We start from the raw sequence: 15,505 nt of genomic DNA on the forward strand, positions 1-15,505 counted from the left end.
AAACTTCGGAGACTGAAGAGATGGCTGAGAGCTTAAAAGCAGCTGTTCTAAACCTGTGGGCCATAACCCCTTTGATGGTCAAATGACCTTTTCACAGGGGTCTCCTAAGACCACCAGAAAACATTGGATATTTACATTACAATATATAACAGTAGGAAAATTACAGGTATGAAGTAGCAACAAAAATAATTTTATGGCTAGGGGGTCACCACAACATAAGGAACTGTATCAGCATTAGGAAGGTTGAGAACTTCTGGCTGTAGGGCAGTCACTGCTCTTGCAGAGGACCCAATTTAGTTCCCAGAAGCCATGTCAGGCTGCTCATGACTTCCTGAGCCCCCAGCTCCAGGGAAACCAACATCCTCTTTTGGCCTCTGTGGGCTCCTGTATTCATATGCACATGCCCACACACAGAAACACATACAAACACATAAGTAAAACCAGTAAAATAAGTATTACAAGGAAAAGATTTTTCTGAACTGTAGGAGGACACGGGAAGTGACTCTAAACCTAGTGATTCTCCTCATTTAGAAACATACATGTTCTATGAGTCCTTAGCTTTCCCAAGAGGGTTCATCTTTAAAAGATGATGAAAAATTAAGTCAATATTACTTACCTAAGAGTTTCAGGAGTGTGATAAGTGTTTTATTAAGAATGGAAATTATGTTGAAATGTTTCTGTGCTTTTACACACATTTGTTCTTAAACTTATTATCTCTTTCAAAGGAAACTTTTAGGTCAAAACTGAGCCAACTTCTACCCTTCCAAGGGCCTTTTCCATCTTAAGGCAACATAAATACTTAAGAAGAAAAAAAATAAAAACACAAACAAACAGACAAAAACCTTCCTGGTCAGAGAAAAATGGTATAGTTATAAATTTTTGTATAGAGTAAAAGTCAGAATATTTATCCAAACACTGAAGGAAACCTAAGAAAATGTTTATCTTGAATTAGCCAGGCATTTGAAATGACTAATATAATTATCTGAAATTATCATTATTTGATTTTTCAAGTGTCATTTCGTTTGAAACTCTTTTAAGCCCCCTTCTGTACAATGATTAGAACTGTACACATAGTTAAAGACGCGGCGTTATTACAGACATTAAGAGGATGAAGATGATCTCTCCATTCTAGCTTTTCATCACTCTTTGTGCATAGCTGTTTGTGACTGAAGCAAGGTATGGGCAGACAGCTCTTCCCCCAAAGAACCCAGATCCCTTCTCTGATAAAGACAAAACACCTGCAACCTCACACTTATTAAAAATGAACACTCAGTCTTTTTCACGCTTATTTTCATAATTGGAGAAATGGATTCACCTCAACAAATAGAGACTTCGTAACAGAGAGCATTTGTCTGCCACAGGAGCTTGTGTTTGATCTTCTCGGGTGGGCTGAATGAGCCTGTTTGTACTGCATAACTACAGCCAGGGCTAGGAACATAGTCAGGTGCTAAAGTGCTTTCTTTGAAAGCATGAGAACTTCTGTCTGACTCTTCAGAACCCAGATGTGGTGGTGTGCACGGATGACCCAGCCCCAACTCTTAGAAGACAAGCATAGGCAGATGACTAGTATGTTCCCACAAGCAAGCCTAGCATACTGATGAGTTCTAGGCCAGTGAGAGATGCTGTCTTAAAAACAAAATAGGTAGCTCTTACAGAACAACGCCTGTAGTTGCCTTCTGGCACCCACAAGTACATGTGCATGCACATGATTCACCTACACACACATGTATAGACATCCACACACAAAGAATAAGGTAAAAATTATCTACATATTCAATAAACATTGAAAGGTCAAATATGGGCCACTGATGCTCAGTTTACCAAGTTTTAGCCAGTGATTAAAAAAATAATAATTAAAAAAAAGGCTGTAGGCCCATTTCTACTTTCTTGCCAACAATTACATCTTCCTTTGGACACTTGGATGTTATTGGTCTATTAGTTATTGGACACTTAGTTATTGAGCCATTGCTGATCCTCATCCAGTTTAAGACTCATTTTTTAATCTCAGAGCCTTCCCTTTGAAGCAATTCACTTTCTGTCTAAGCAGGTCGACATCCCGTCAACCTCCACTGTGATTGTCTCTCGGTGAGATTCACTATGGTACATTTATTTCTTGATGCCATCGTGATGCATCCATGCAAAATGCCGCCTCACTCCGTGGGGAATCAGAGATAGCTTATTCTGAGCTAAATGTGAATGAACATGACCCAGAAATGTGGATGCTGGTTGAGCTGAGTGACAGGTTACACAGGTACATGATTACATAAACACTTCGTAGTTACATAACCAAAAAATGAGTAAGTAAACAAACAACCAAACAAATAAATCCATGCTCTCATCAAATGCATTGGTGGGAGCGTTAGGTAGGCAGGCTACAGAAAAGCCAGGGACTTTGCTGTAGATCCCAGATGCTGTCTGTTGATATACTTGGCTTTCGGGTTGGTGAAGGTCTGGAGTCTGCTCAGGGAGTACATTCCCAAGATTTCACTTGAAGGTCAAGAGGTGTGAATCAGATTCAGACATGGGTGGTAAAAGACTATTCAGGGTAAAATTTAAGAACAACAACAACAACAACAAAAGATAGTCCAAGATGATTCTGGCTCTGGATATGCAATGTCCCAACACTTCACAAACACAAGGGGCCCTAACTAGTCATCCGGGCTCTTTAACCCAGATGCAACTTCTTCAGGGAACTTCAGCTGGTGGTGCCATCTTTTCATACAAAAGAGGAACACAGCTCAGAGCTCAGACAAGACAAGGGAAGGGAAAAGGGGAGAAGAAGGGAAGGGATGGGGAGGAAAGGGCCGAGGGGGAACTGGAAAGGAGCTGAGGGAAGGGGAGGGGAAGGGAGGGAAGGGGAGGAGCAGGCTTTTCCACAAGAGTCTATCCCTCCCACCAAGAAATTGGAAATTTAGGAAAACATATCATTAGTATCTCTCTTTCTTTTACAATGACTTAAAAATCATCTTTAAGCATCTCTGAAAATCTGTGGTTATGCGCAGCCACGAGCACAAGCTCACTGTGAACCAATTGAAATCCTGCAGGAATCACAATCCAGTGTCTTGGTCAGGAACTGAAATTCTAAGCTTTCTCAGCAGGAGGAAGAAACACACAAGGTCTGTCTAGATCCTGGCAAACCAAGGCATGCAGACACGACGCTACTGCCACAAATAGCTTGCTTCACCACAAAAAGATTCTTCGAGGAGATATGCTCAGACCACGGCGTGCACATATTTTATTTGCAAACAAAGTAAATCCCTTTTGTGCTCACAGGTAGAAAAGCGGACTCTAGAAGCTCCTCCAGAAGGCACGGTCAATGTGCTTGTCGAACCTGAGGGATCCCGGGAAGCTCACGTGAGGTGGGATCCCCCTCTTCACCCTAATGGGCTCTTAACCTACTCAATCCATTTCACCGGAAGCTTCTATGCAGATCGAGGTAAGCTGGGTGCAATTCTTAGAGCTTCCATAACATCAGAAAACCTGGATGTGAGCATTTGCTTTTAGCCTAAGTTTCATTTCTGGACTTTTTTTCTTAATAAATCCAACCTAAGTAGATGAGTTAGAGAGGCTTGCTCAGTGTACGCACAATACCTGGAACTGCAGTGAGGGCCACAACCAGGGCAGGGTCCAGCAAGGTGTGTACCAGCATACTGTATAGACGGTTCTTGCCATCTGTACTCAGGCTGGGTTCACAGGACAAAAGTGCTTTTGTTTCTGGTATTTAAGCTACCTGTGGTCAACTAGCTGAACTGTTAAATAGAAAATTCCAGAAAGAGAAGGGAAATCTGTATATGGTTTCTATTCTATCATATTGAAATAATTGCTCAGTTTATTTCTTCCTTCTTATCAGCCTCTGTGACTTTCTAACATAGAGATTAAACACCATCATAGGTATGGGCGATTCATCAAACAGCTGCGGGTTGGCATGCTCTATGTTTTCAATCACCTCTGGGGTGTTGAGCTGGATGTCCAGCAACTGAGAGTTCCTGTGTGTCCCTTCCCCGCCCGAAACACAATTCAAACCTAAAATATTATTTGTACAAAGGCTTCAGCCTTGATTTTGCACTTCGCCTCAGGTAACTTACTTCTGGTTGCCGTTTTCATAATTCTCCACTAACATAGTAATCTAGGTGTGGCGAGTATTAAATTAAATGAGGCATTGGACCACTGGTGTTTCTTGAAAATATCATCAAACTCTCCAATTCAGTATGTTGGGTTCTGTTAGCACAGCTTACCTGAGAAGCACGACAGGACGTGTCTCACTGGAAATTTTAATTTGTATTTTTAGTAACTGTTTCCTTTATCGCTTTCTCCAAAGAAGTCATAGTCATTTTGTAGGAGATGTTTTAAATGTTTGTTTTTAAACGAGTAGCAAATAGAGATGCTCTAGTAAAAAGAAAATGGTGCCCTCCAGAACATCATTTGTTTCTGTCTGCGTTGTCTCCTTGTAAGACTTAATCGCATCCCCAAAGTGTATAAAAGCAAAAGAGAAAGAAAAATGAACCTTTCAAGGCTTTGAAGAGGGTATTCCTCAAGGCCCATAGTGTGTCTGCAAGCAAGCAGGCAAATGCACACTGAGTGGACTCTGAGTCAGAGGCTTGGCTGATCCCCTCAAAGATTGGCGTGTCCCTTTTTTATGCAATCAGGGCTTTGATGTATTCTGCTGTGAAGCACTCGTAAGATTATGAGGTGAAAGAGTGATGATCGATTTGAAAAAAGAAGCAACATTTAGGCCAGACCCATGACAGCCCAGCTCTTTCTAACGGAGGCCGCCGGGTGAATAATGCAAGGGCCATGTTCCCCTCCTGTTTAATCTTGCATTGTTTTTGTGGAGAACATTTCTGCTTGCCTTCTAAGTCCTGTCATCTTTGGTTGTCATCCCGTCCCTCAAACCATCAAAACGGTATTAAATGTTGCAAAGCTGGGCAGCGAGAGAACTTTCAAAAGTCAGAATCCATTTGCTAAGCAGCCCTTGTAGAAAATGTATTCTGTCCTCGGCAGAATTTTCCTTCACGTCTTTCCACTGAGAAGTTTACTGATTTCTCCCAGTGGAATCTGCTGGAATTTATCGGTTCATGGTTGGCAGTCACAGATTAAGGTAAATGTCGATCCGTAATGACCCTCTACATGTTAGCATTTCAGTAAAGCTGGGCTTTTATGTCAAAGATATCGGAGAGGGAGCTATTACACATGACAGGGGTGATCAAGGGACTCCAGACCAAGGCAAGCATTATTAAATATTGACTAGTTCCGTGATTTATGTAGAGCTGGGGGAAAAAAGTGACTTTTTAACCATTATATATTCTTCAGCAACGAAAACCAGCCATTTATCTCCTGCCGGTAGTGAAGGACAGAGCGCCTGCATATTTTAGTGGCGGGAAAACCTAGTCTTATAAATGAGATGAACTCTTCTTCTGTGATAACATTTCGGCTTGTTAATTGTCAAAAGCAAAACAGACAAATTGGAAGCAATTACAAGGCGTGACTTAGAGAGTCCTGTGCTGTGCTTTCGACTTGGCGTCGGAGGAGCAAGGCGGGAAGTGGAGGAACGTCTTGGAGTCAGTCCCAGGAACCTCCTTTTGTTGGTTTACTGGAAGTCAAGTACAGGGATTTGGACACCTTGTCCTGTTGGCTGTCGGCAGCCAGGTGGCATTTACACTAAGGAGAGGGAGGCCTGTGTTTAGTTCCCTTAAGGAAGGAATTAAACGTTAATTCGTCAAAGTTATAAAAGAGATCATCTGCTTCCTAGAGTTACACAAGGCTGGCTGAATTGTCGGACGGCTCATCAGTTACATCCTGGACATGACGAACAGCTCTGATGGCTGCTGAAGAAGAGTCAGCAGTCAGGATTCCCAAGACAGGAGGAACAGGTGCCGGTACCTGGGCCATTATTTCTCAAGCCAGAACAGCCAGCTCTGTGGGCAGACACCCACCCAGGATCCTTGTTCCATGTGGCAACTCTGGCAGTGAAGCAAAAACTTTACAAAGCCAGGGCCTTGGTTTGTAACAATGTTGGTAGCCTGTGTCAGAAGATTCTCCTTTACTAAAACGTCTCCATCCTTTTGTCAGAAGTTATTTTCCCGTGAGTCAAAATTTGAAAGGCAAAAATGAAAAGCAGACCAACATTCCAATCTGTTCTTAAGTGTTGTTTTTCACAGGAAACGGAAGTGCCTAGTCTCTTCTATCATCCTCCTGTCTGTCTGTCATCTGTCTGCCTGTCTACCAAGCCATCCATGCCTCTGTCTACATATACTCCTCCATTACATGATTAAGTTATTCTTCCCACACACATGACTTCTCACACAAATGATGCCAAATCGTGTGCTTATTTCTGGCTTATTATTTGTTTTACAGAATTTTCTCCTTATAATCCTTTAGACAATGAAATTCTAATTCCATGGAGAACGTCTGGTGCTGTTTTTATGAAGGTGGTGCTGTGTTGCCAACAGAGACATTTACACGTTGTGATATTGGGTTTTTGAGTCATTAGTAGGACGGCACTTCCAACTGGCCCCTCTATCTCTCATTTTCTTCAATAGACATGTACGTTTTCAGCCTTTATTTTCCCATATTTTGTTACTAAGTAAAGCTTTATGTATCTATAAATCATAGCACATGCATTTAGATGCTAATGCCACTAAGTAACTTTTAAAAGCTACTTTTAAGAAAATTCCCTGCAGCCTTCACTCTCAGATCAGTATGACCAGAACCCTGTGTTGTCCCAGCGTGAATTTAGATCTGTCTGGTAATGAGCGTTCACTCATCGCTATACAGAACTGCCAGCTTTGTTGCAAGCATTGTTAAAGCGTTGTTGCAGGTCATTGTCCCTAAAGTACAAGAGTATCCATATGTGAAAAAGATGTGATTCCTTAGACTTTCCACTAGTTTTTAACTAGGTCTATAACACAAAGCAGCAAAATTTGGACCCAAAGGATACCTGCATATGGGTGAGGTATGAGTGGTACACCAGCCAAGCTATTCTCAAGCACTGGAGGCAAGAACCCAGGTGTTGAAAAGACAGACAGAGCAGAATAGGTCAGGGGAAGATGTGGGAGAAAGCTGATATTCCCTGCGTTTTAACAGCCTCGACTCTGAAAACACAGCCAGAGGACAGAGCAGCACAAGCTAGTAAGAGTCACAGACTTTAAGTAAAGCCCTTCTTCTGCGCTAGGGAATGGACGATCTCATATATCCCACCATTTACAGGGAGATTTAGTTCTTGGAATGGCACCTGCTTTGCCTCATCCATTCCAATTTCCTGGGGTGGACAGATGCGGTTCACTGGTCTGCAGTTAGTGTTTTAGTAAAAGTCTCTCAGGAGTGAGTCCCTCACCTGGCTGAGGTGAGCCCTGACCTCACCGTAATCAGTAGAAAAGCCCCTAGTGTTTGTGATTTGCTACTGTCGTCGCGGTGACTTCAGATGTATTCATTAACAAGTTTAATTCTAGGTAACAGGTTTATAATGGCTTCATACATATTTAATTTGTACTATTTTTAAATAAAGATAATGTGTGAATTCAATAAAAACAGCAGTAAATTGCAAGAAGTAACAGAGCCTTGGCTCGCATGAAATTGGCTTCAAAATGATAAGTGACTATTTAGCCGCATGCATGAAAATAATCTGTGCCAAGAGTTTTGGTGGATGCTAGCAGCATTGAGGTTTCCAAACATTTTCAACTCCAAATAGTATAAAACTATCCAATTCCCAAGAAAGTAAATAGAGAGGAACTTCATGAAGAGAAAAAGAAAGGCTCTGAATTCCTTCAGGACATTTTTTTTTCCTCTGATGCCAGCCCTCTGCCACCACCCAGCTTTCTGTGGTCCTTAGAGTTAGCCTATTTTTAGTAGACAATGGTGTGTCTTAGCCACACATCCTGCACTTTTCCCCGAGCAATGACTGTGGAGTCTTCTGTGAATTGTTTAGCTCTTCATTATCCTTCCTTTGAATGGCCTGGGAAGTGATCTTCAGCGCTTGGTGACCTGGCAGATTGTTTTGTGTCTGAGATGTTCTAATTGCTGAGCCCTTTGTGCACAGCAGCTCAGGATTCATCTTCAAATACTCCTTTCTTCAAATCCCCTATTTGCTGTTGTAGGGCAGAAAAAAAAAAAGACACGGATTTGAGAAAGAGGCTGTGGGTTATTGAGAGAAATAAAGAGTCTTTGCAACATCTCCAAGGGCCTTTAGTGTAAACGTGGATTGATAACCTGGTATTGCTATAACCTCGACTTTGGTTTCTGGAAGTTCCACTCCAGACTAGAGACAGGCAGAACACACGAGTTTTACGTGGTATTTCCCATTCAGGGACTCCTCTGGCAAGAGGGGGTCTTCTCCAAAGAACAAAGGCAAGAAGCAGTCTGAGACCAGGAAATGTGAGGGAAAGAGTGAGGACGAAATTAGCATTAACTGTGTGTTTCCCTTGCTTAGAAGAACCGACAGCCACTATACAAAAACAAACAGAAAATAGTAATTTAAACGGCATTATCTCTGTATGATTATATTTAGGAATGGCTTATAGTCCTCCATTTTTCCCTTTTTTTTTTTTTTTAATTTTCTGCAATGGACACCTCTTGTCTTTGCAGGGAATTCCATAGAATCCAGTTGAGAGCACATTTTTCTAAAGGAGAATAATTCAGAATAGACTGGTATTTCAGACTCAGATGAGATGGGTGACGTAGCCCTAGGATAGGTGCCCAGAGGGCCACTGGGAGAGCCTGGGGTAGATTCCTGTGTCTGCAGGGCCTCTTAAATGGTTAAACATTCTTTGTCTTTTAGGATTTGCCTGCCTGTGGGTCTTTCTCCAATGGTTGTAAACAAAAAAACAAAGTACGAAATTGCCAAATGCATGCAGATTAGAATGTTTAGAGGATGGGTGGGCCTTGTGTCCCCGGAGTCAGGATCGCATGGGGATTATTGAATTGTGGGACGGCCTGGCTATCTGGGGGTGGTCCGATGTCCAGTGACGAACAAGGTTTTCTCAGCCCACAGAGCCCCTGCAAGGTGGAGCTGCCTTTGGTATTAGTGGGATTTAGTGGGATTTGCTTCCAGCGAAGACAAAGGAGAGGCACCATGAAGGAGCTCTTCTCTCCTCTCCTGGGCTCCAGTCAGCTCCAGAAGACAGGAGTGCCTGTGTGGTCCACTTCCCTTCAAATGCTCCTGCCCAGTGACTTACTCTGCCTAGGAGCTGCCAGTCACCAGGAAGGAGCTGTGACTAGTCAAATGCTGCAAATCTCAACACATATGAACTCAGAAAATACAGAGTGTGGGTCAAGGTTACCTAGAGAGATAACAGGGATTTTTTTCCACCTTCCTATACCTACTCTCCCTCTCTCCTCACACCAATAAACTTGTGGTTTTTTTTTTTTTTTTTTTTGGTTTTTGTTTTTTTTTTTTAAATTACAAAGCGAAAGGAGCATTTGTTTCCCGGGGAAGGTAAAAGAAAATAATGATCCCAGGAAATTCCTTCTTCTTCGAGTTGCAAGGAGACTGCAGGCAGGCTGGGGCAGTTCGGAAAAGGGCTGCTTTGTTTTATCGTCCCTGGGGTCTGTTTTTCACTGTGGAGGGAGCTGTGTATTTTCCAAGTCCTGCTGGCAAGCCATGCAGTATATGTGACGCGCTGCCCCCAGGGAGGAGCTGCAGCGAGGGGGAATTGTCCCCAGGATGCAGGACAGCCTGTAACTCGGAATCCCCGTCGGAGAACTTTGTAGCTGTGTGTCAGTCAGTGGGAAGATAAAAGAGGCCGCTTCTTTTCAAGCAATTTGAATTCATTTCCCCATAATGAGTTGGAGGGAAGGGCAGTCAGACTTAGCTCAGCTCGACCGACCAAGATGCTATGGAGTGAATTTTCCAGGGAAGCCACGGGAGCAGAGCGCTTTCTCTGCCTGGCTACCATTACTACCAAATATTGACCTGACTTCTTGTCAGTCTGTCTCTTAGGGCTGCTTGTCCTGATGCTAGGGTCTATATTTTTGAGAATATAAGGTCCAATAATATACACCCTGATCCCAGGTTTTACAATAAAAGTCTGGGGTATGGCCCCCTAACACCCAGGAAAAGAAGGGGGCAGCCATGATAGCCCCTTATACAACTCCCCATCAGCTGACAAGTGATGGGTGCAACTATGAATCCATTTATGAGAGACAAGGTTGACTGTATAGTTCCTTACAGAGATAGAGAAGTAAATGAGGATGTGGTAAGTGATCCATTAGCTTGTAGACACCAGGACACCAGGCCCGACCCTTCTTCCTTTACCATTTTAGGTGTTTTTATATCATTATAGGAGACATTATAAATATAGCTACTATTAATTTGGAAAACAAGATCTCATGCAAAGACAGAAGAGGAAGAAAAGAAAGAGCTATTGCAGCCTTTTTGATGCCTTTCTGGAAATAAATGTAAATGTGAAAATGAAGGATTCTTAAAGGCGCATTTAATCTGGCTTAAAAGTTAACTGTGTGATGTTTGCAAAAAAAATTAATAATAAGATCTATGTCACTTTAAATTTTTGGCTAGAGAATGTATATTTAGGACATTTATTGACATTTCTGATTCTACATGATGTCATGGCCAATAAAGCTATTGAAATGTATTATTGGGACAGAGCCTTCCACAAGAATGGAGTTAAGCATGAATTTATCAAACTTGCTTTAGAATTCATCTCCCCTCAACCCTCATACAGTAGCTTATTGGATTTGTGTCTGATATCTAATTGGCTGTTTTCCTGACATAATGAATGAGTGTGCCTGAGACATCATGTCTATTGAGGTAACAGCATAGTGGTAGTTTATGTAAATAGGCGCCTCGGACCACACCCAGAGTCACAGAACTCGGCCCCCAGATACCCCAGAGGGTGAGCAGGCCAGGGTCAAGTTCTCCCTTGGAACTCTGCCTGACATCATCCTAAGGGAGCATGCTCATTCAAACTCCTTCCAGGGACATTCAAATGAATCAATACACCCAACAAAATGCCTATGGCTTTGGCATAGTTGAAAAAAATAAAATCCCTCTTTCTGTTAAAAAGGAGAAAAACTTAAAGCATTGAGCAACCCTCAGACCTTGTTGGGGGGGCTTCATGTCTGTCAGTCAGCCTAGAAGCAGATGTGTTTGAAGCTGCACTGGCTCCGCCATTCATCTCTTTGGAGTGGGTCCACTTATTTCTCTATGGCACGTGCTCAGCACCCATTGTATGAAAGAGCCACATGGGTTTCTGCTATAGAGCTTTGAGGAGAGCTAGTATTCCTATGAAGTTTAATAATCTAAATATTATAATGAGACATTCTTCAGTAAGTAACTGGCATACATAAAGGTTGCCTATGAAATGATTTCAGAATGAAGTTGGAGAATTATGTATACAGGTGTACTGGCTGGTTTTATGTGTCAACTTGACACAGGCTGAAGTTATCACAGAGAAGGGAGCTTCAGTTGGGGAAGTGCCTCCATGAGATCCAGCTGTGGGGCATTTTCTCAATTGCCCCTTGTGGGTGGTGCCATCCCTGGGCTGGAAGTCTTAGGTTCTATAAGAGAGCAGGCTGAGCAAGCCAGGAGAAGCAAGCCAGTAAAGAACATCCCTCCATGGCCTCTGCATCAGCTCCTGCTTCCTGACTGCTTGAGTTCCAGTCCTGACTTCCTTTGGTGATGTACAGCCATGTGGAAGTAAGCTGAATAAACCCTTTCCTCCCCAACTTGCTTCATGGTCATGATGTTTGTGCAGGAATAGAAACCCTGATTAAGACAACAGGGAAAGAGAAAAACTCTACAGAGCAGCTTCCTCCAGGTTCTATGACACATTCCACCTAAGGCGAGGAATCCCTTCTCTCACTCCCAGCTTTCTCTTGGGAAGCTTCAGGAGTGGACATGTATAAATAGTGACCGGTTGCTCCTCCATCTTCAGCCTCACGAGAGTCGTCTTCTCCTGGCTTCAGAGTCACATGAGTTTACTTAGTCCTGATACAGAGAACGGCCCACCGGCAAGCAACATGTCCCAACTGTGTGTTCTTAGCCTTATGGAATGATTTTTAAAAACTCAACTTTGGATAGTTTTCAGAGGTTTGGGTTTTTAGTTTGTGAACATTTGCCAAAAAAAAAAAAAAAAAAAAAAAAATCACATATTCTTCCAGTCATTTACTTTTAGAGAGATAAGGAAAGAAGTTTTTTAAAAGAAATTTGAAAACACAGAATCAAATTAAATATTGATTCCTTTGTCCATACGACACAATGGCATCTAGCTTGTCCCATGAAGCGAGAGAGATGATGGCAGGACTGGAGAAGCAGTGGGGAACTAAGGAAGTATAGTCCCTGTAGAGAGGGGCTCCAAATGCCACAGGAATGATGAAAATTAGTCAAACAACAGCTCAAAAGGACAAGATTACAAACTTGAGGGTAGTTAAGCCAAAATCACTCATCACTAAGGGATTGTATAATAGCAAACTTAACATCCATGGAGGGTCAGGAAAGGTCTTTATGTCAGTGACATTTAAACTTATTGGTACAGATGATTAAAGGCTAGCCAAGAAGAAAGACCCATAAGGAATGCATCTGTAAGGTTTGTAAGATAGATAAAAGTATGGGGTTGTACTAAGAAACAAAAGAATAGATCAACCGATAGATAGATGGCAGATAGATACAGACAGACATAGATAGGTAGATACATGCATACATACATACATACAGTCAGACAGACATAAATAGGTAGGTAGATAGACAGATAAATACATACATACATACATACATAGGTAGATAGATAGGAAGATAGAGGATACATACATATATATGTAGATATGTAGAAACAGATACATATGTACATAGATATATAGATACATAGATAGACATGTACGGAGATATGTAGTTACATAGATACACCCATCAATCCATACATACATACATATATACATACATACATACATACCTAAATAGGTGGATACATAGATACATACAAACAGACAGACAGACATAGGTAGATATATAGATAGGTAGGGAGAGACAGAGAGAAAGAGAGACAGAGACAGAGACAAAGAGAGATTTGAAATTTACTGTGAGCATTTCGCAGGTTTTATACCTAACATGAGGCCATGGGAATGTCTCATCACATCATCCCACGTGCACACACCTACAATCACACACGTTCACTATGACCTAATATAAAAACACCAAAACATATTAACAACACTCTTTGCTGGGGGCTAGATTCTTGAGTATTTCCTCATATTTCCTTATGACTTTCAGCTTTTAAATTTTTCTAAATTACAAATTCAGGAATTTTTAGATAATTCATTGATTTTCACTGGCATAATGTTTTCAGGAAAAGCCACATCAATTCAGATGCCTTCTGACCATGTGCAAATACATCCATCTAGCTGTAGCTGTGCTAATTTGGTAGGTAAAATGAGAGATTGCTCTAGATTTTATTATTTTTTTCATTTTCTAGGCCTTAAAACTTGATCTGCTATTCAAGGCAGCTTACGTATTATAGACAAGGCTTAATTGTCATTCTAACATTATGTATTTTACCCAACTTATTCTTGCATGCTTATGAGATCTGAAACAGTACTCTAGTTTTGGCTAGTTAAATATTTGCTCATTGTTGTGTGAAGTGTATTTTCCATGTAGAGCTGGAGTATATGTGTTCCTGGCCTTGGCTACGTCCATAAGAGACTGAACCTTACAGCTACACTGCTTCTGGCTTCTGAGACCCTTGTTTTCCCCCTGTATCTGTCTGACAGATCACCCGTGTGCTCAATTAAGTTGCTGGTTCTCACAGCTAAAACCTTTTCAATACTTTTATATCTTCAAGTAAAATTCTCCCTCGCCCTCTAGCTCATTGTGCATTGTAATTGAAGATCTCGGTTCTCATATGCAGATTCTCCTGACCGCATGTCAGATTAACGTGAACAAAATACCACAGGTTTGTGTAATGGCTTCTCTCCCTAATAAATTTATTGTGGAGGAATTAAAATCTTTAGATATGTCTCACCTGCTGAAATGTATCATCATTCCACTCATTTAAGTACTTTATATCTTCCAGTAAAGTTTTGTAATTTTCTACATAAAGAAGTCATATTTCTCCTTGAGGTTTTGTTCACATATTTTACTTTTTGTGGTTGTGTTCACTTATTTTTATTATAGTGTTAATGGATCCATTGGTGTCATGGTGGTGTTTTAGAAGCATGCCACTCTTAACACCAGCCTCTTTGGATGTTTATAAATCTCTGAGTTAACCATGTGCCTTAAAAACGCACTCTGGGTGACTTCAATGTGTGTTGGCAGCTGGATACTACTCTAACACAGAGTGAATAGTCATTTGAATAAAAAGATTTCTAGCTCAAGTCTTTACTGCAGATGTAACACATACAATTTACACATACCCCAAACAAAGAATCTACTCAATTATTTGTTCATGATAATTAGTTTCAGATTATTAAAATAAATCCAGTATGAGAAGATTGCAGTTCATATCTATTTGTATAGACTGAGACCACTAGAATTTTACTTTCCTAATTGTTTTAAAAGCAAAGAGTCAGATGGGCACATAAAAACTATCTGTAAAAGTATGCCCCTGGTATTCTGTGTCATAAAAATCAAGTTGGGGCTACGTAGAGTGAAGCAGAGAATGGGGACAACAGGGTAGAGAATGTCCCTGAATGTCCAGAGATTATACATAGCAATGAATGATAGAAAGATCAAGATTGTACCAATGCCTATGTATTGCTAAGAAAGCACATAGTGTCTCATCTGTAGCACGTAGTGTCACATCTGTAGCACAGAACAGCAAGCATCAGTTACAAAGGTACCGATAGCTTACCCAGCAGCCAGCAGATGCGACAGAGACAGAACAAAAGGCAACAAAATAGTAACAAGATAGCAATCTGTATCTTTAGAGTGTAGATATTTTAGCTTCCTTTCCTACTTTCTGATATACTTCTCCAGGGCACAAACACACATATACACACAAGCACATGTGCACATCCATGTATCCATGTGCATGCATTTGTGTGTGCACAGGCGTATGTGTCTGTGCAGGTACACGCATATGTGTATATACATCTAGGATCCAAAGGGAACCTCGGGTGGCATTTCTCCAATGATATGCACTTGGTTTTTTAGGAACAGGGTCTCTCCCTGGCTGCCTACCAAGTGGAGGCATCTGCTAGCTTTCGTATGAGCCACCATTTTTGGCTTTTTAATTTTTTTTACCTTTCCTTATTGTATGTGTATAACTGAGTGGGTGCCTGGGTGCCATGGTTCACATATGGAGAACGAACTCAAGTCTTCAAGACAAAAAGCACATGCCTTTACCTTTGACCCATATTGCTGCCCCATACCTGTTTGTTTTTTTTTTCACATGGGTTTGTGGATCAAATGTAGTTCTTTGTGCTTGCAAGGTCTTTACCCACTGAATTATCTACTAGCCCTTAATATGCTGCTGAATTTGGCATCCGCAGGGGTAAAAATCAGGGCTATCTGTGGAAAAGAGGAGGGGCTAAGAGGAGAAGAAAGAGAGAGGAGAGGAGA

General features: G+C 41.5%; 1 protein-coding gene across 1 annotated transcript in view; it reads left to right on the top strand.

Annotated features, from left to right (window-relative positions):
• Ush2a (usherin) overlaps positions 1-15,505 on the top strand; it is a 689,504-nt gene that overhangs the window by 374,259 nt on the left and 299,740 nt on the right. Inside the window, 1 exon segment of the mRNA XM_031338301.1 lies at positions 3,274-3,436. Within this exon segment, the coding sequence (XP_031194161.1) occupies positions 3,274-3,436 (163 nt within the window).

The sequence above is a fragment of the Mastomys coucha genome, unplaced genomic scaffold, assembly GCF_008632895.1.
Source record: "Mastomys coucha isolate ucsf_1 unplaced genomic scaffold, UCSF_Mcou_1 pScaffold1, whole genome shotgun sequence".
NCBI lineage: Eukaryota > Metazoa > Chordata > Mammalia > Rodentia > Muridae > Mastomys > Mastomys coucha.